The sequence below is a fragment of the Xiphophorus hellerii genome, chromosome 22, assembly GCF_003331165.1.
Source record: "Xiphophorus hellerii strain 12219 chromosome 22, Xiphophorus_hellerii-4.1, whole genome shotgun sequence".
NCBI lineage: Eukaryota > Metazoa > Chordata > Actinopteri > Cyprinodontiformes > Poeciliidae > Xiphophorus > Xiphophorus hellerii.
The window spans coordinates 18,085,278-18,104,223 of record NC_045693.1 but is presented as its reverse complement, the minus strand read 5'-3'; the positions used below and the strand labels follow the sequence as shown (position 1 = coordinate 18,104,223).

Below are 18,946 nucleotides of genomic sequence, written 5' to 3'. Positions count from 1 at the left end.
TTGTCTTCTTTTTTAATTTACTAAACTGATAGATTTAAAAAAAAAACAAAGAAAACATTTCTTATACAAGATCTTACATGGAAAAAGTTGCATTATATTTTACTGTCCTGTTAGTGGGTTCAGACCTGATCTGTGGGAATTTTTTGTAACGTATGATCGTTGTATTATGGGATTACTGAGTTAGACATTCTTATTGAATTCTTGAGCTATGAGATTAACTGTAAACTATTTGATTTGTTACTGCAATACTTTAATGTTAAGCCAAATGAAGATGAAGGTATTGCAGACAACTGAAACAACTACAGTGCAGATACCTCTATTATAAGATGATAAAACAGAAAGTAATTAGGTACATATTCGACGTACTAGCATTGTAATTAACTTACACGTCAGTTTTCAACCTTGGTTGAAGCAGAATTTTATGGATGTCCTAGTATGAATGGCCTTACCCAACATAGACACTTGGATCATAATTTGATGCTAAAAAGATCACTTAGGAGAATGTTTTCACCCACTATCCTTCCAGCTCTACCAGTTTAACGACCTGTCGGCACACCTTAACGGAGATAAACTTCAGTACCTAAAGGCTGTCTTATCAAACTTTGCATAGCACTTGTCAGTGTGACAATCAGGTTGGGTGAAAGTCTTCGAACGTGTGGCTGAAACAGGGAAGAGTTCTTTCTTTCTGCTTTATTGAATAAAGTCATCATTTCTTCAGGCACTCACCATCTACCAACATGATCAGGTAATTATAGCAAAATTAGTTTCCACATTTATGGGCTGTGCTTAGCTTTTGTGTTATTTTGACCACTTGAATGTTTCTGAAAGGGTTATATGTTTGTAAAATGTTTTGTAAAGTACATCTTTGTTCATGACTGCATATGTATTCTCTTTGAGGTTAGATTGCTTTTCACAATAATCAGGAGGCATGTCCCATATTTCTAGTTGTGTTTTCTCTTCTCTTTATAGGTTTTTATTTTTCTTCTCTATCTTTATTTAAAACTATGTTTGAAAGTAAAAGAAATTATTGATATTATCTTTATGTGAAAATGAAAAGGCTAAAAACCTTTTGAAATGTTGACTTGCTATTCATTATGAAATAAGTTATTTTATCCTAAATGTCATCACGATATTAAGACTTTTTCTGACAAAACTAAAAACGTTATGGTATAGCTATAAAACGGTATAAAAGATCTGTATCTTAATAGTTTTTTTCACCTGCAAACGCAGAACTGTCAGTTTTCACCTACTCTCTTAATGAGTTCAAAAACAGAATCTGTGAACCTTACTTTAAGCCTTTTGTTGTTGCTTGTTAGCCTTAGTCCTGACAAAATTCAGAATTATTCTGCTTTCTTAGCATCAAGACCACAAAAAGTAGTCCATTATAGACTATAGACTACGTCCATTATAGACATTATAGAGACCTTCCTATTCACTTAGCAATGCAGCCTGTCTTAAAACTTACATTTTGCTTATAAAATCAACAATAAAATAAAATAGGACGTCTCTATGCTTTCACTTGAACTGCAGTTACTGAGTCGTGTTGTCCTTTCTCATTAGACTGTTATGAAGATCTTTTAAATGGGCTGGATTTTTTGTACATTTGTTTGACGGTGTGTGTGTTGATTTTGAATTCACTTCCTTTTTATTTTTGTGCATTAAAAGTCTGAAAACTCACATTTTCATAAACTGTAAATATATATTTTAACTTCTAAATCTGACAAAAGTTTAAAAAATAATATAAAATGTGAAAATACATCTCCCTTTATTCCAGGCACTTAGCAAATAGAAAGAATTTTGCTAATCCTACCAGCCCTAACACAGGAATGTTTACTCTGAAATGATGCCAGATAATGAGTAGAGAAAGATCCCATGTCCCTTGTTATAAGGTTTATGTGAATATTTGTTTATAGCTTACTTTATACCATTTACCCTTTTCACCTCAATAAAATTGCAGTCTCCTATAGGATTTTAGAGTTAAGTGAGTCTTTTTTTATCACCTCCCTGTCATTTTGTTTATTTTTCTCCTCTCTCATGAAAATGTGGCAGACTTTCATGAGTCTTGGAAGAGAAGTACAGTCAGTAGCCTAACTTTTCTTCAAATCTAGTCAAAAGGCTAAAAGTCACCCAAACCTTTTTTATGAGCATATTAATGTAAATTCCCACTGCACAGATCACTTATTGGTTTAAAGTGACAGTGTTAGGTCGACTGTGTAATAAGCATTTATTAGGAGAGAATCTGTTCCTAAATTCCACTATAAAACAAGGCAGAAGAAACAATGCAATGGATGTGCTTACACAAGATATAGATATGTTGTCATTCTAAGCTGTATTTCTTTATGTTTCTTTGATTTCAGCATTTTGAGAGTGACTAACATCTATGCCACAACTGTATTACTGCTGGTGACCCTTCTGGTACTTCTTTATTTCAATGAGCCACAAAACATCTCAACACATCAATCTAGTCACAACCACGACCAGAGACCTGCATATTTAAAAGAAGAAGGTCACAATGACTTACACAAAACTTCCCCATCGTCAAATTGGCAATGGAAAAGGAGGAGGGTGTCACAAAACCTAACACCAAGATGTAAACAAAACACAATGGTTGAAAATGTCTCTGGCTTTGATTCCCTGCCCCCTATGATTCAAGACTTTCTTTACTATCGTCACTGTCGTAGTTTCCCCATAATTCTGGACATTCCTGACAAATGTGGAGGAGATGATGAGCCTGAGGACGTCTTTCTTTTGCTTGTTATTAAAAGTTCCCCAAAGAACTATGAGCGGAGAGAGGCTCTGCGCAATACCTGGGCTGCAGAGAGGTCACATAAAGGAAAAGTGATTCGAAGAATCTTTATTATTGGAACTGATGGTTCAGGTTTCGAGGAGGAGAAATTGAACAAACTTGTCAGGTGGGAGCACCAACATTACAATGATATCCTCCAATGGGATTTTAAGGATTCCTTTTTCAACCTCACTTTGAAGCAGATACTCTTCCTTGAGTGGATGGACAGACGTTGTCCACAGGCTCGATTTCTACTGAATGGTGATGATGATGTTTTTGCCCACACTGACAACATGGTTGAATATCTTCAAAGTCTTAAAGATAATGATGGAAATAAGCACCTTTTTACTGGCCATCTGTTGAAAAATGCGATGCCTGTAAGAAACCCAGAGAGTAAGTACTTTGTTCCGCTCCAGGTGTATGAAGAAGATTTTTTCCCAACTTACTGTTCAGGTGGGGGATACATTCTATCAGGCTATACAGCTTTGGTCATTTACAAAATAGCTGCGTTGGTCCAAATTATTCCTATTGATGATGTTTACATGGGAATGTGTTTGGCTGTAATGAAACTTAAACCTGACTCTCACATGGGAGTGAAAACACTACATTGGCACATTCCCTCCAGACAAGTTGATAAATATGACCCCTGTTACCTTAAGGATTTACTTTTGCTTCACAAATTCATGCCCAGTGACGTATATTTCTTGTGGCAAGAAGTACGCAACCCAAAACTCCCATGTAGTGCTAAAACATGAAAAACAGTTGAGCCAAAATAAACTCAAATGAACTGTCTGAGCAAGACCTGGGTCAAAAAAAAGATTTAAGTAATTGGTTAGTTAGGCAGGTAGTAACACATTATAGGCTGTTATTTTAACCATAGTGAGAAAGCTAGGTTCTTGTAGTAGTTATTTAGTAAGTAAGCTAGCTACCAATACTAATAAACTTATTTTTGCAGCTATACCATATCGCTTTTATTGCATGGGTTTTAATGCTCTGATTCTAGATTTGATTAGTTAATTACAGAAAAAAACACAGTAAAAATAACAACACTCAAACTGTGAAATCTAAACATATGCTATGTGAACTAGTGTTTAAATGAGCATCAGATTTCTGAGTGCAAGTGAACACAACATAATAATCCGTGAGCTATGTTGCAGGGTTTTTTTAGTAGTATCAATATGTAACTTAATAAAACTGCTATACAATGTTGTTGATGAAATTCTATCATTGTTTATTATTGTCTCACCTCTTTCCCTCCTATTGGAATGTTACAATAATTAGTCAATGTAACTCATAGACTAATTGTAAAAGAAATGTTATCTGTTAATTCTCATGGAACCTGTTTTTATATTTGTTACATGTGTTGAGATAATGAATGTTTCTTGTACATTTAATTTGGTATTTACATTGTTTTTGTAATCAAATGAAAGATCTTAAATGTTCTTTACTACCATAACTCCTACCAAATGCCTTCTGAAGTCACATAAGTTAATGAATAAAGTGCACCTGTGTATGATTTAATATTAGTTTAAATGCAGCTGCCAGGTCCCAAGAGTTAGTCATTGAATTAACAACATCATGATGATCAAGAAATATGCCACATAAAGTCAAGGATAATTTAGTTAACAGGTTTAAAGCAGGGTTAGGTTATAAAACAATATTCCAAGCTTCAAATATTTGATGGACCACAGTTCAATCTCATGAACTGGAGAAAAAAACTGAGAACAACTTCAAATCTACCAAGACAAACTGATAGGTTGGGCAAGGAGAGCTTCATTAAAGTATCTGCAAAACATGATGTGTGACACGAGGATAACATGACACATCAGTACAACAAGGGGCACAACTATTAACTTTCTGAGGTATATGCAAATACATTATAGTAAATTTTTGACTGAACAAAAATTTCAACTGTTTTTGAAAGTTGCATAGCATTTTTTGCTTTACAAAATTGATGTGCCAATATGGCAACCAAGCAGCCAGGTTTGTGTTGCATTTGCCTCGCCTTCACAATGTACCTACAGCATCTGCACGTCGGAACGAGGTTGGATCACATTTACACCATAAATAAATCAATCTAAAAAATTTTTGCAAATGTACAAAGACCATGTCCTCCAAACGGTCTTTGTACTGTTGATTTGGTCCACACCCAAAGTCAGATTACTGTGTTCATATCATGTTCATTACTGTATCCATATACAAATGAATCACAAAAAGGAATTTATTTTTCCTTTTTTTAAATAAGTAATTTATGAGTTTTTAGCACCAAACCATAATTGTCAACTGTAATAAAAATGAGCATGTTTTACTTTTTCAATGAAATTCCTGAAATGAATACATTTTTCAATGATATTTCAACTTGATAAGATGTCCAGTATTCCATCATTAATTTAGCAAAATATCAAAGTTGTGTTGTATATTAAATGGATAAATCATTAGTCCATGTACTACTCAAACAGAGAGGCTTACTGTTAAAGACAAGAAGCATAACATGACAATAAAAAAACTCTTTTTCAACCTTTGTCTCACTATTGTTGTCTAGCAATGCACATGGAATCAATGAAATACTCTACTTACAATCATAGTGTTTCAGAAGTTAGCTCTTTTACATGTGGTCTCAAGCTGCTGTGCATCAAGTTGGAAATGCAGTTTTTGTTGTGTAAACATTTTATCACGCAAGGACTGAGACCAAAGCAAGTTTTCTATCAACACTCTATTGAGAGACAAGCAGCCTGGCGAATTAGTGTGAGGATGACTAAAGCTACATCAAGATAGAACCTTAAAATCTCAAATGTGTTAAATATACGAGACACAGTGGCCCAAAAGGTGGCTATGCAGTGTATGCAACGCATAGGGGCACTGCACTAGAGGGGGCCCAAAAATGATGTTGGAAAAAAAAAATTTCTAGTCAGCATTTTATGTACTTAACAGCGGTTTGTGTGTGAAATGATCAATAACAGAGGAACATCACTGATTAGTCGCCCCCCTCCCTGCCAGCCGCTCTCCCTTCCCATGGACCTTACCAGAGGGGCCGCGTTTCATTGGCTGATGTCCATTTTATGTGGTCACGTGCGTGGCCGTCTCACAAACACACCGTTAGCTTCCCGTTAGCTAAGTACAACATAATGGCAGCACTGATACAACTTCTACACCTTGAAGCCTGTCTGCTACACAGTCTTACGTTAGCTAAACAGATCAATATGCAATGTGTACTGTATCTGACATACACTAAAAATTTTATTTTAGCAGAAAAGGCTTTGGACTAAACTGTTACTCGTGTTAGCCACTTTAGCACCAAGTACAGCTAGTCAATCAACCATCGCTGTGTTCAGGGAAGTGCTGATTAATAATCGAGAAATAAATATCAAGACTGGAAACTTGATATGGTAACGGACTGAATGTTACAGTATGTTTGTAACGTAATCTTTGCTCGTCTTGCGGGGCGCAGGCGGTTGTCAGGGTAACAGGTGTGCTTAAACTACAAAGAGAGAGAGAGAGTAAAAAGGTAGGAGTGGTTTTGAGTTGATCACCTGTTCGGGTTATTTTACCTTTGTTTACCTTTGCTGTGGCGCATTACAGCCGCTGTAGTTTCTAAAGGTTGGACTAACTACCACTTTCCTTTGTGAGTTTACGTCATTCACAACAAACATCAAATAGAACAAATACATTTTATAAAATTTAAACAAACAAATGGCTTCTACCGTGGTAATTATGTGAAATTAAATTAATTATATCCCAACTTCAGAAGATTTGCCTTTACCTTTACAGAGCTCTTTGGTTCCTCCTATCAGTCTGTAGCTTCTCATATTGACGTCATCAAACCAAATGTCAGATCTACCATAACTGACTGACACCTGCTGGCCTCAGGTTTGCAACCAGCTTGTGACTGAGAAACCAGTAACCTCCTCCCAGGTGATGACATGAACTTGTTAGTTCCTCTGTCCATTGTAGTAGCTGATATATTGTGAAAATCCGGTAGAAATGATGCACTAATGGAGTCATGTTTACATAGAAACAACGCGCCACGAGGCTTTGTTTGTGAGACTTGCGGTCACGTGGGTCGGTTGTGGGCGGAGCTTGGTAAGGTCCCTACAGGTAGCTTGGGCAGCGTCCCTTCGAGAACGCGCTGAGGCGCATTTTTTTTCTTTCAAATTTGTAGTAATGCTTCGACAACAGGGAGCTAAAGATGGGGCGCAGAAAAAACTCCGGGGCACAAAACAGAAAACGGAAGAGGGGGAAGGATAAAGATGTTGGAGAGATGAAGAAAAGCTTTTCAAAGTGGTTGAAAGACAGTAGGTAAGTAATGTCCTTGTATCAACAAGAGAGTTGTTATTCAGGTTAGCTTAAGCTAGCCTAAAATGACAGGCGGTTGTTGTTGTCCAATACGGGACGCGATTTATTCCGTATTGCTATATTGTCTGATAGACACACTTATCATACACATCTCAACAATAAGTGTAATAATAATGACCAAAACAAAACACGGGAAATATTAGGGTCAGCTAAATTGTTGTTGTGGGACCTAAATAGGACCCCACAAACTGACGCTGTTGTCATGGTTACCTAAATATGGCCACTACGCAGCTGCAGTGAGCTGCTATCGACCAGTGTCTTTTTAAAATGTCCACCCCATACTACACCGTCCTTAGAAATAAAACCTCTGGCAAAAATACAGATGGTAGTGGGAAGACACAGGCTAAACAATCACAGTGAAGTTTAATAGGGGCATTAAAATAAATGTCTCAGTGACATTCAGTGGCACCCAGAGGGTTTGATATCAGACAGAATGGATCAGGAGAGGAACCGAAGACTCGTCAGAACTTGAAGAACCAGACATCAGTCTCTTCATCCCCCAATCATTTCCTGAGACCGAAAAATAATATAGATGGCAATTTAAAGAACAAATCATACAAATAGATTAATAGTAAATAAATATTGTGAAGAGAACATTAAAAACATTTGTTAGGATTGTGTAGGAAAAATGTTGATATCTTTTATAAATACTGTGTTTTGTGGTCAATATCATTTCACCATTTTATTAATGTGGGTTGCCAGTTTGGATAAGGCTTCAAGCTGTAAGAATGATAGAAAACATGCTAACAAAAAGCCTCAGACCTGCAGACACAGGCTAACAGAAGCGGCTCTTTGGCTCACTTGTATAAGTTTATGTGGAGGGAGGGTTGGGGGGGGGATGGGAGCGCCGGTGAGATGTTCGCATCCACCTCAAAAATATATAGTTGTGCCCCTGACGAAACGATTGATTAATTTGGATTAAAACAAAAGTTATCTGCAAAGTGTGGCTGAAACAGGAAAGAGTTACTTCTTTCTGCTGAACTAAAGCTGAAATGTTATTTTAAACAAGAACGTTTGTAAATAAGATTTCTACGTACATCGCCACTGTCATTTTGCAGCTCCTGTGCCACGTGTTCCTGGAAGGAAATGACAATTTACCAGTGGGGACAAAAACAAAGAGCTGCTTCTTTCCTCTGTCAAACCGGACATGCATTTCCAGTTGCTTAGCTCATATATGATGAGATCTTTTTGTCTTTGCCCTCCTCCTTCCTCAAGGGGATTTCCCAGTCAAACCTTCCATCTGGCTTTATCTCCCCTGAGAGCAAGTCTCTGGCCTATGTTTAGCAGCCTTGGGGAGGAATTCTCAGCAGGAGATGGATGATGGAATTGATTTAAACTCTCAGGTTAATCACTTCAATTGAACCTGATGGACACATTAATTCTTCAAATCCCAAAGGAGACGTTCTTGGGGTTCACTGTGTTGAACTACTTTAAGCAGAATCATAACAGTGGACTGTAACAAGAGCTTTAACAGAGAGAAGTACAAGCTATTTCAATATCATTTTTGCAAGAACGCCAACAGTGTTTCCATACCTTTATAAACACTCAACATATTTAGTTAGAGAACAACAGTGATTACGGGAAAAAACTAAATTTAAAACCTGACCTCAATGTCATACCCTGCAGGTGGTAGTACCACTTGGTAGTGGCTTTCTGTAGTTTTCTGAGAGGGTCCTGATTGAGCCCCAAGAACCTAAATCTTGACCACCAGGTGCACCACACACACACCATTTTGTGGAGTCTAAAACCAACTTAAATTTTTGAATCAGCCTTTGTCTAATATCTTCCCTGAAGCCAATTTACCATGGGAGACCCCATCCAGAGGTTGAAGCCCCCAGGCAACATCACAACCAGGATAACAGCACTACAGAAACCCCCTGTGGTTTTTGTTACAAAATCATCTCTGAGCTTTAAGAATGGTCCATCCATCCATTAGTCTCAAGAATGGATGGAAGGACCATTACATAATCCATCCATCCTTTGTCTTCTTTTTTAATTTACTAAACTGATGGATTTAAAAAAAAAATTTCTTATACAAGATCTTACATGGAAAAAGTTGCATTATATTTTACTGTCCTGTTAGTGGGTACAGACCTGATCTGTGGGAATTTTTTGTAACGTATGATCGTTGTATTATGGGATTACTGAGTTAGACATTCTTATTGAATTCTTGAGCTATGAGATTAACTGTAAACTATTTGATTTGTTACTGCAATACTTTAATGTTAAACCAAATGCAGATGAAGGTATTGCAGACAACTGAAACAACTACAGTGCAGATACTTCTATTACAGGGATGGCCAACCCTCGGCTCGTAAGCCGCATGCGGCTCCTTGACCGGTTCCATGCGGCTCTTACGTTCATATAGTCGCATTCTGCCAGACGTGCAATAATGACGAAAAGTAGTCAAATGAACTGTCAATTATTGACAACAGCAGCACACCATTACTGTTGGCCGTAACCACGCAAAAACAACACAAACAAAAAACAGTCTTTGTTTCTCTTGCAGCCTTACTCTTTCCAGTCGTTCGCCATCTGCTCTCACACAAACCTCCGCTGACCCCTCATTCTCACTCCCCCGCCCCCTCGCTCTCTCATCTATCCTGATGCATTCGCGGACAATGGGAAATCATACACTCTAATTTTAATCTCTAAACAGCGTAACATCCAGTAACATTTAGCACGTACTGTAGGGTCGCTATAATATCCAAGTTTCGCTTCGCTTGAGTGCAATACGGTATTTTCGTCAAATGCGCATGTGCGCAGTTTTTCAGTAAGAGTAAAATCATTTGAGTAAACCTTTCGCGCTCAAAATGGCAGGGAAAAAATGCACAGGAAAACGAAAATATGAAGATGAACACAGGACGTTTTTGACAGAGTGGGAGAATTTATATTTTTTTGTTGAACGTAGTGGAAAGCCATTCTGCCTTATATGTCAGGTGTCCTTGTCGCATTTTAAGGCTTCAAACCTTCAGCTCACTCCATGCTAACATCGACCAGGAATTTTCAAAAGGGACTGAACTTCGCAAGCACAAGTTGGTTACCTTGAAAAGTCAGACAGAAATGCAGGCAAAGTTTTTCCAAAAATTTACAAAGCACCCAGAGACTGTAACGCTTGCATCATATCAACTGGCTTGGAACATTGCACGGGCCAAAAAGCCATACAATGAAGGGGAGTTCATTAAAAAATCCCTCTGTGACGTTGTTGAAATCTTGTCTCCTGAAAACGATAAACTAAAACGAATGGTGTCAGACGTCCAACTGTCCCGCCACACTGTTGAGCACAGAATATCAGACAAATTTACAATAAATCTGGCTGAGCAAAAGTATGAGTATGAGGAAGGGATGGGTTGATGTTCATGTGTGCCCATGCATATGATGTGGCTCTTTGCGGTAACTTGATAAAGAATGTGGCTCTTGGTCTTTGTCTGGTTGGCCACCACTGTTCTATTATAAGATGATAAAACAGAAACTAATTAGGTACATATTCAACGTACTAGCATTGTAATTAACTTACAATGCTTTGCAATTACTTGGTTGAAGCAGAACTTTATGGATGTCCTAGTATGAATGGCCTTACCCAACATAGACACTTGGATCATAATTTGATGCTAAAAAGATCACTTATGAGAATGTTTTCACCCACTATCCTTCCTGCTCTACCAGTTTAACGACCTGTCGGCACACCTTAACGGAGATAAACTTGAGTACCTAAAGGCTGTCTTATCAAACTTTGCATAGCACTTGTCAGTGTCACAAGCAGGTTGGGTAAAGTCTTCGAACGTGTGGCTGAAACAGGGAAGAGTTCTTTCTTTCTGCTTTATTGAATAAAGTCATCATTTCTTCAGGCACTCACCATCTACCAACATGATCAGGTAATTATAGCAAAATTAGTTTCCACATTTATGGGCTGTGCTTAGCTTTTGTGTTATTTTGACCACTTGAATGTTTCTGAAAGGGTTATATGTTTGTAAAATGTTTTGTAAAGTACATCTTTGTTCATGACTGCATATGTATTCTCTTTGAGGTTAGATTGCTTTTCACAATAATCAGGAGGCATGTCCCATATTTCTAGTTGTGTTTTCTCTTCTCTTTATAGGTTTTTATTTTTCTTCTCTATCTTTATTTAAAACTATGTTTGAAAGTAAAAGAAATTATTGATATTATCTTTATGTGAAAATAAAAAGGCTAAAAACCTTTTGAAATGTTGACTTGCTATTCATTATGAAATAAGTTATTTTATCCTAAATGTCATCACGATATTAAGACTTTTTCTGATAAAACTAAAAACGTTATGGTATAGCTATAAAACGGTATAAAAGATCTGTATCTTAATAGTTTTTTTCACCTGCAAACGCAGAACTGTCAGTTTTCACCTACTCTCTTAATGAGTTCAAAAACAGAATCTGTGAACCTTACTTTAAGCCTTTTGTTGTTGCTTGTTAGCCTTAGTCCTGACAAAATTCAGAATTATTCTGCTTTCTTAGCATCAAGACCACAAAAAAGTAATCCATTATAGACTATAGACTACGTCCATTATAGACATTATAGAGACCTTCCTATTCACTTAGCAATGCAGCCTGTCTTAAAACTTACATTTTGCTTATAAAATCAACAATAAAATCATAGGACGTCTCTATGCTTTCACTTGAACTGCAGTTACTGAGTCGTGTTGTCCTTTCTCATTAGACTGTTATGAAATAAAGAAATCATTACAACCATGAAACATTAATCTTCACATAAGATCTTTTAAATGGGCTGGGTTTTTTGTACATTTGTTTGCCGTTGTGTGTGTTGATTTTCATTTCACTTCCTTTTTATTTTTGTGCATTAAAAGTCTGAAAACTCACATTTTCATATAATGTAAATATATATTTTAACTTCTAAATCTGACAAAAGTTTAAAAAATAATATAAAATGTGAAAATACATCTCCCTTTATTCTAGGCACTTAGCAAATAGAAAGAATTTTGCTAATCCTACCAGCCCTAACACAGGAATGTTTACTCTGAAATGATGCCAGATAATGAGTAGAAAAAGATCCCATGTCCCTTGTTATAAGGTTTATCGATAAAAGCGATATACTATATCGCTTTTATCGCATGGGTTGTTTATAGCTTACTTTATACCATTTTACCCTTTTCACCTCAATAAAATTGCAGTCTCCTATAGGATTTTAGAGTTAAGTGATTCTTTTTTTATCACCTCCCTGTCATTTTGTTTATTTTTCTCCTCTCTCATGAAAATGTGGCAGACTGTCATGAGTCTTGGAAGAGAAGTACAGTCAGTAGCCTAACTTTTCTTCAAATCTAGTCAAAAGGCTAAAAGTCACCCAAACCTTTTTTATGAGCATATTAATGTAAATTCCCACTGCACAGATCACTTATTGGTTTAAAGTGACAGTGTTAGGTTGACTGTGTAATAAGCATTTATTAGGAGAGAATCTGTTCCTAAATTCCACTATAAAACAAGGCAGAAGAAACAATGCAATGGATGTGCTTACACAAGATATTGATATGTTGTCATTCTAAGCTGTATTTCTTTATGTTTCTTTGATTTCAGCATTTTGAGAGTGCCCTACATCTATGCCACAACTGTATTACTGCTGGTGACCCTTCTGGTACTTCTTTATTTCAATGAGCCACAAAACATCTCAACACATCAATCTAGTCACAACCACGACCAGAGACCTGCATATTTAAAAGAAGAAGGTCACAGTGCCTCAGACAAAACTTCCCCATCGTCAAATTGGCAATGGGAAAGGAGGAGGGTGTCACAAAACCTAACACTAAGATGTGAACAAAACACAACGGTTGAAAATGTCTCTGGCTTTGATTCCCTGTCCCCTATGATTCAAGACTTTCTTTACTATCGTCACTGTCGTAGTTTCCCCATAATTCTGGACCTTCCTGACAAATGTGGAGGAGATGATGAGCCTGAGGACGTCTTTCTTTTGCTTGTTATTAAAAGTTCCCCAAAGAACTATGAGCGGAGAGAGGCTCTGCGTAAGACCTGGGCTGCAGAGAGGTCACATAAAGGAAAAGTGATTCGAAGAATCTTTATTATTGGAACTGATGGTTCAGGTTTCGAGGAGGAGAAATTGAACAAACTTGTCAGGTGGGAGCACCAACATTACAATGACATCCTCCAATGGGATTTTAAGGATTCCTTTTTCAACCTCACTTTGAAGCAGATACTCTTCCTTGAGTGGATGGACAGACGTTGTCCACAGGCTCGATTTCTACTGAATGGTGATGATGATATTTTTGCCCACACTGACAACATGGTTGAATATCTTCAAAGTCTTAAAGATAATAATGGAAATAAGCACCTTTTTACTGGCCATCTGTTGAAAAATGCGATGCCTGTAAGAAACCCAGAGAGTAAGTACTTTGTTCCGCTCCAGGTGTATGAAGAAGATTTTTTCCCCCCCTACTGCGGAGGTGGGGGATACATTCTATCAGGCTATACAGCTTTGGCCATTTACAAAATATCTGCGTCGGTACAAATTCTTCCTATTGATGATGTTTACATGGGAATGTGTTTGGCTGTAATGAAACTTAAACCTGACTCTCACATGGGAGTGAAAACACTACATTGGCACATTCCCTCCAGAAAAGTTGATAAATATGACCCCTGTTACCTTAAGGATTTACTTTTGCTTCACAAATTCATGCCCAGTGACGTATATTTCTTGTGGCAAGAAGTACGCAACCCAAATCTACTATGTAGTGCTAAAACATGAAAAACAGTTGAGCCAAAATAAACTCAAATGAACTGTCTGAGCAAGACCTTGGTCAAAAGAAAAGATTTAAGTAATTGGTTAGTTAGGCAGGTAGTAACACATTATAGACTGTTATTTTAACCATAGTGAGAAAGCTAGGTTCTTGTAGTAGTTATTTAGTAAGTAAGCTAGCTACCAATACTAATAAACTTATTTTTGCAGCTATACCATATCGCTTTTATTGCATGGGTTTTAATGCTCTGATTCTAGATTTGATTAGTTAATTACAGAAAAAAAACACAGAAAAAAATAACAACACTCAAACTGTGAAATCTAAACATAAGCTATGTGAACTAGTGTTTAAATGAGCATCAGATTTCTGAGTGCAAGTGAACACAACATAATAATCCGTGAGCTATGTTGCAGGGTTTTTTTAGTAGTATCAATATGTAACTTAATAAAACTGCTATACAACGTTGTTGATGAAATTCTATCATTGTTTATTATTGTTTCACCTCTTTCCCTCCTATTGGAATGTTACAATAATTAGTCAATGTAACTCATAGACTAATTGTAAAAGAAATGTTATCTGTTAATTCTCATGGAACCTGTTTTTATATTTGTTACATGTGTTGAGAAAATGAATGTTTCTTGTACATTTAATTTGGTATTTACATTGTTTTTGTAATCAAATGAAAGATATTAAATGTTCTTTACTACCATAACTCCTACCACATGCCTTCTGAAGTCACATAAGTTAATGAATAAAGTGCACCTGTGTATGATTTAATATTAGTATAAATGCAGCTGTCAGGTCTCAAGAGTTAGTCATTGAATTAACAACATCATGATGATCAAGAAATACGCCACATAAAGTCAAGAATAATTTAGTTAACAGGTTTAAAGCAGGGTTAGGTTATAAAACAATATCCCAAGCTTCAAACATTTGATGGACCACAGTTCAATCTCATGAACTGGAGAAAAAAACTGAGAACAACTTCAAATCTACCAAGACAAACTGATAGGTTGGGCAAGGAGAGCTTCATTAAAGTATCTGCAAAACATGATGTGTGACACGAGGATAACATGACTCATCAGTACAACAAGGGGCACAACTATTAACTTTCTGAGGTATATGCGTATACATTATAGTAAATTTTTGACTGAACAAAAATTTCAACAGTTTTTGAAAGTTGCATAGCAGTTTATGCTTTACAAAATTGATGTGCCAATATGGCAACCAAGCAGCCAGGTTTGTGTTGCATTTGCCTCGCCTTCACAATGTACCTACAGCATCTGCGTGTCGGAACGAGGTTGGATCACATTTACACCATAAATAAATCAATCTAAAAAATTTTTGCAAATGTACAAAGACCATGTCCTCCAAATGGTCTTTGTACTGTTGATTTGGTCCACACCCAAAGTCAGATTACTGTGTTCATATCATGTTCATTACTGTATCCATATACAAATGAATCACAAAAAGGAATTTATTCTTCCTTTTCTTTTTAATAAGTAATTTTATGTAAAGTAATTTTATTAATATAGCAAATTTTCAGCAGCAAGGCAATTCAAATTGCTTTTTATAAAATAATCCAGTAGCCATGATAGTTTGCAAAGGTTTAACATTAATTATATATATTGACATACTGGTAATTTACAATTAGCATCATGATTGAAGGGAAACCATTAACTTTACTAAACATGTAAAAAATTTTAGACTTTTTTTAAACATATTTTTGTTGTATTTACTTATCAAATGTCATTCTTGTATTTATGTAGAAACCTGTATTATGCACTGTATTAAAATCTGATTGATTAGAAAATGTCAAATGTCGGTGAAAGCCCATGACAAAAATCATATAAATCCCAGTGTTTTGTCAACTGAAAATAAGTTCAGTACAGCATGAACAGAGCGACATCACAATCCAAGGAAAAGATATCACGTATACTTCGCGAAGAATCATCGGTGATGAAGTAGCAACGCAGCTGAGAGGAGGAGAAAACAACTTACATAGTGTTTGGACGGGTTCCTTCTCTTCTGCACGTCCACGACGTTAACGTCAAAGACAGTGCGGAACTGCATCTTCTCAACAGACCGAACGGGCCTTTATTTAAAGGGAAAACAACTACAAACTGCAAAGGCGAAGATATTTGCCCATGAAACCTCGAGGAGGGAGCTCTGAAGATGCAAACGTCCTAACTTGTGCAAACGGCAAAGCAAACTTAAGCGAAGGAAAATAGCGCGATCCACGGTCAGGTTCTGGGTGCCCCCACGTACTGACGGTGTCAAGCGGTTTTTGTGAAACAATCCAACGCAATAAAACTGGCGAGGGATCAGACTTCTCCACCCTGAAAGAGGGGCTGCACCGCCGCTGTCCGGAGCCAAAGAGGGCAGTCAGAGCGTATGGGGCGGACCCAGTTCAGCTGGCTGGACACACTTCACAGGACTGTTCAGGAAGGAGGTCAGCCTGGCTGGGACTACCGCTTCTTTGTTCCGTGGAGCGCAAGCTTTAAGTAAACAGGGATTCCTTCACTTTTGTCTTTAGTTTCCACAATACTGCTTAGTTGAAATTCAGTCAAATTTACAGTGCATTATGCTTTACTCACTGGTTTATCGTTATTGTTGTAATAATGATACAGTAATAATGCATCATTGTTACTGATACATTATCATTGTTACTAATAATGTATCATCATTACTAAAAATGATTTAAAATTATTTGGTTTGGTCCACTTAACTGGTCCAAATCCACCTTAAGTTCAATTAAACTAAACTTGTCATGTTTTAGGTCAGTTAGAATGACCAAAATTATTTTCATTTGTTCAATGTAAGAATATTGAGAGGGATTTATTTAATTACTGTAAAAAAAAAAAAATCTGATGAGTCATATTCTTTGTATTTAGCAGAATACGTGTTCAAACTCAGTGATGGCATAGTTACTTTGAAAAAGTAATTTTAACCAAATTACTCCTTGAAAAAGTAACTTAGATTACTGATTACTTGATTCGAAAAGTAACAAAGTTACATTAAAAGTAACTTTTTAGTTACTTTCAGCAGCTGTTGACAATGGACCTTACCAGAGGGGTCGCTTTTCATTGGCTGATGTCCATTCTACGTGGTCACCTCGTTCGTTTGTGAGTTTACGTCATTCACAACAAACATCAAATAGAACAAATATATTTCATACACAACAAATGGCTTCTACTGTGGTAATTATGTGAAATTAAATGAATTATATCCCAACTTCAGAAGATTTGCCTTTACCTTTACAGAGCTCTGTGGTTCCTCCTATCAGTCTGTAGCTTCTCATATTGACGTCATCAAACCAAATTTCAGATCTACCGTAACTGACTGACACCTGCTGGCCTCAGGTTTGCAACCAGCTTGTGACTGAGAAACCAGTAACCTCCTCCCAGGTGATGACATGAACTTGTTAGTTCCTCTGTCCATTGTAGTAGCTGATATATTGTGAAAATCCGGTAGAAATGATGCACTAGTCCAGTCATGTTTACGTAGAAACAACGCGCTGCGAGGCTGTCTGTGAGACTTGCTGTCACGTGGGTCGGTTGTGGGCGGAGCTTGGTAAGGTCCATTTTCCACCACCTGTGAAAAATGGAGGTTTGCTAATACTTAATTGCAAGTAATTGATGGTAACATCGCCTATGTGTCTCTACTTATAAAATTGAACTGAAGGGGAGATTGTTTAATAATTACAACAGTACAAAAAAAAATAACTTTAGTCATCTTTGCATGTTTTTGTGTGTCCCAGTATTGTCTGGAAAACTCTAAGTAGTATTTTAGAGTGTCTTCCTTCCTGCCCCGGCCTCACAGCTCACAGTGCTCCTCCTGCGGCTCTGCAACTCAGATGGAACATGATGGAACTCAGAACAGATTTGTGACATTTATCTTTATATTAATGATTATAATGGTGTTTAGTTGCGCAAGTCTACGGACACGTTCATTCATGGCTGCTTTCACGTTTAATGCGCTGTCCATATTAGTCTTTTTGTGGAGCACAACGCGAAGCTCGACGTAGTTCACAGCAAATATAACTTGACATGAAAACACAGCGGGACGGATCATCCGGGAAATGATGGACGGGGAGAATCTGACTGAAACTAACTGGCTGTCAGACAAATTCTGGGACTTATTATGTGTCCGCTTATTTCAAAACCTAAATGAGCAACTTCATGTTCAAAAGCAAGCCCCAAAAAAATTAAAAACAAGCCCAAATTAAATTTGCAAGTGATCTTAGAAAAAACAAGCATAAAACTGCTAATAATAATCGGACTTGGCGACAGAAACTCAAAATACTTCAGTTTTTTCCAGCAACAAAATGCGCATCGCTCTCCTCCCTCCATTGTTTACATTTCTGTGACGGCGATGAGCTGCTGCTGTCGCATAGGAACGGTGTTCTGACCACCTGTGCTACCTGTGCTACAGAAAAAAAATCATGCATACATATAAAACAAAATTATTGGCTTACCACTCTTTTTCTGTTTGAAAAGGAGTAGGAAGAACACTTATTTAATCCTATTTATCTCAGTTTAATGGCTTACTTACAATGCCCTATTTATCAAAAATTTGTAATTAAAACCATGTTATAATATTCATGTTATACTGATATATACTGTGTTAAAGAGCCAACAACTAAACTATATTACATAGACAAAATGGTTACAAACTAACTCATAAAACAAAAAAAAAACTATGGACACATAATAGTAATAATGACAATTTAAGTAAGAATCGGACATACAGTCATAGAATAATTAACAACTCCTTGCCAATGAACACAGATAAATTCTTAATTTATGTTTAACCATTGCACTCTTGGATAAACGACCAATTTTCCCTAGCGAGTATGGACTTCTACAATACATGCATTACTATAATTGAATTACTCATTTAAGATTTGTAAAGGAAAAAAGTAGAACTTTGTTATTGAACTTAAGTAGATTTGTTTTTATTAAAAACACTTTAAGGTTCCAAGATTTGCAGACTTGAAATTAAATGAATAAATCGTATGAAAATAAAGTTGCACCCAATGTTTATCTACACAGTTTAACATTGTACCCAGT

At 36.7% G+C, this 18,946-nt stretch overlaps 3 protein-coding genes and 1 long non-coding RNA gene across 5 annotated transcripts in view; 2 read left to right on the top strand and 2 right to left on the bottom strand.

Annotated features, from left to right (window-relative positions):
• sh3pxd2ab (SH3 and PX domains 2Ab) overlaps nt 1-16,403 on the bottom strand; it is a 72,479-nt gene extending 56,076 nt beyond the window's left edge. Inside the window, exon 1 of one of the 2 annotated variants that reach the window (XM_032552956.1) lies at nt 15,876-16,403. In XM_032552956.1, the coding sequence (XP_032408847.1) occupies nt 15,876-15,947 (72 nt within the window). In that variant the 5' untranslated portion in view covers nt 15,948-16,403. The remainder of the gene's footprint in view (nt 1-15,875) is intronic. The other variant, XM_032552957.1, reaches the window with a different exon arrangement.
• Nucleotides 579-5,302, top strand: LOC116713044 (N-acetyllactosaminide beta-1,3-N-acetylglucosaminyltransferase 3-like). The gene is made up of 2 exons (XM_032552959.1): nt 579-745; nt 2,358-5,302. Exons 1-2 carry the CDS (start codon nt 738-740, stop codon nt 3,538-3,540), a joined length of 1,191 nt encoding a protein of 396 aa, XP_032408850.1. The 5' UTR covers nt 579-737; the 3' UTR covers nt 3,541-5,302.
• On the bottom strand, nt 1,582-12,392 carry LOC116713046 (uncharacterized). Its single transcript, XR_004337780.1, has 3 exons — nt 12,260-12,392; nt 9,233-9,237; nt 1,582-1,913 (listed from the first exon to the last, which is right to left on the bottom strand). It is a non-coding gene; the product is annotated as an uncharacterized LOC116713046 (long non-coding RNA).
• Nucleotides 10,866-15,215, top strand: LOC116713045 (N-acetyllactosaminide beta-1,3-N-acetylglucosaminyltransferase 3-like). The gene is made up of 2 exons (XM_032552960.1): nt 10,866-11,013; nt 12,700-15,215. The coding sequence occupies exons 1-2, from the start codon at nt 11,006-11,008 to the stop codon at nt 13,880-13,882; spliced, it is 1,191 nt and encodes a 396-aa protein (XP_032408851.1). The 5' UTR covers nt 10,866-11,005; the 3' UTR covers nt 13,883-15,215.
• Nucleotides 16,404-18,946: the final 2,543 nt, after the last annotated feature.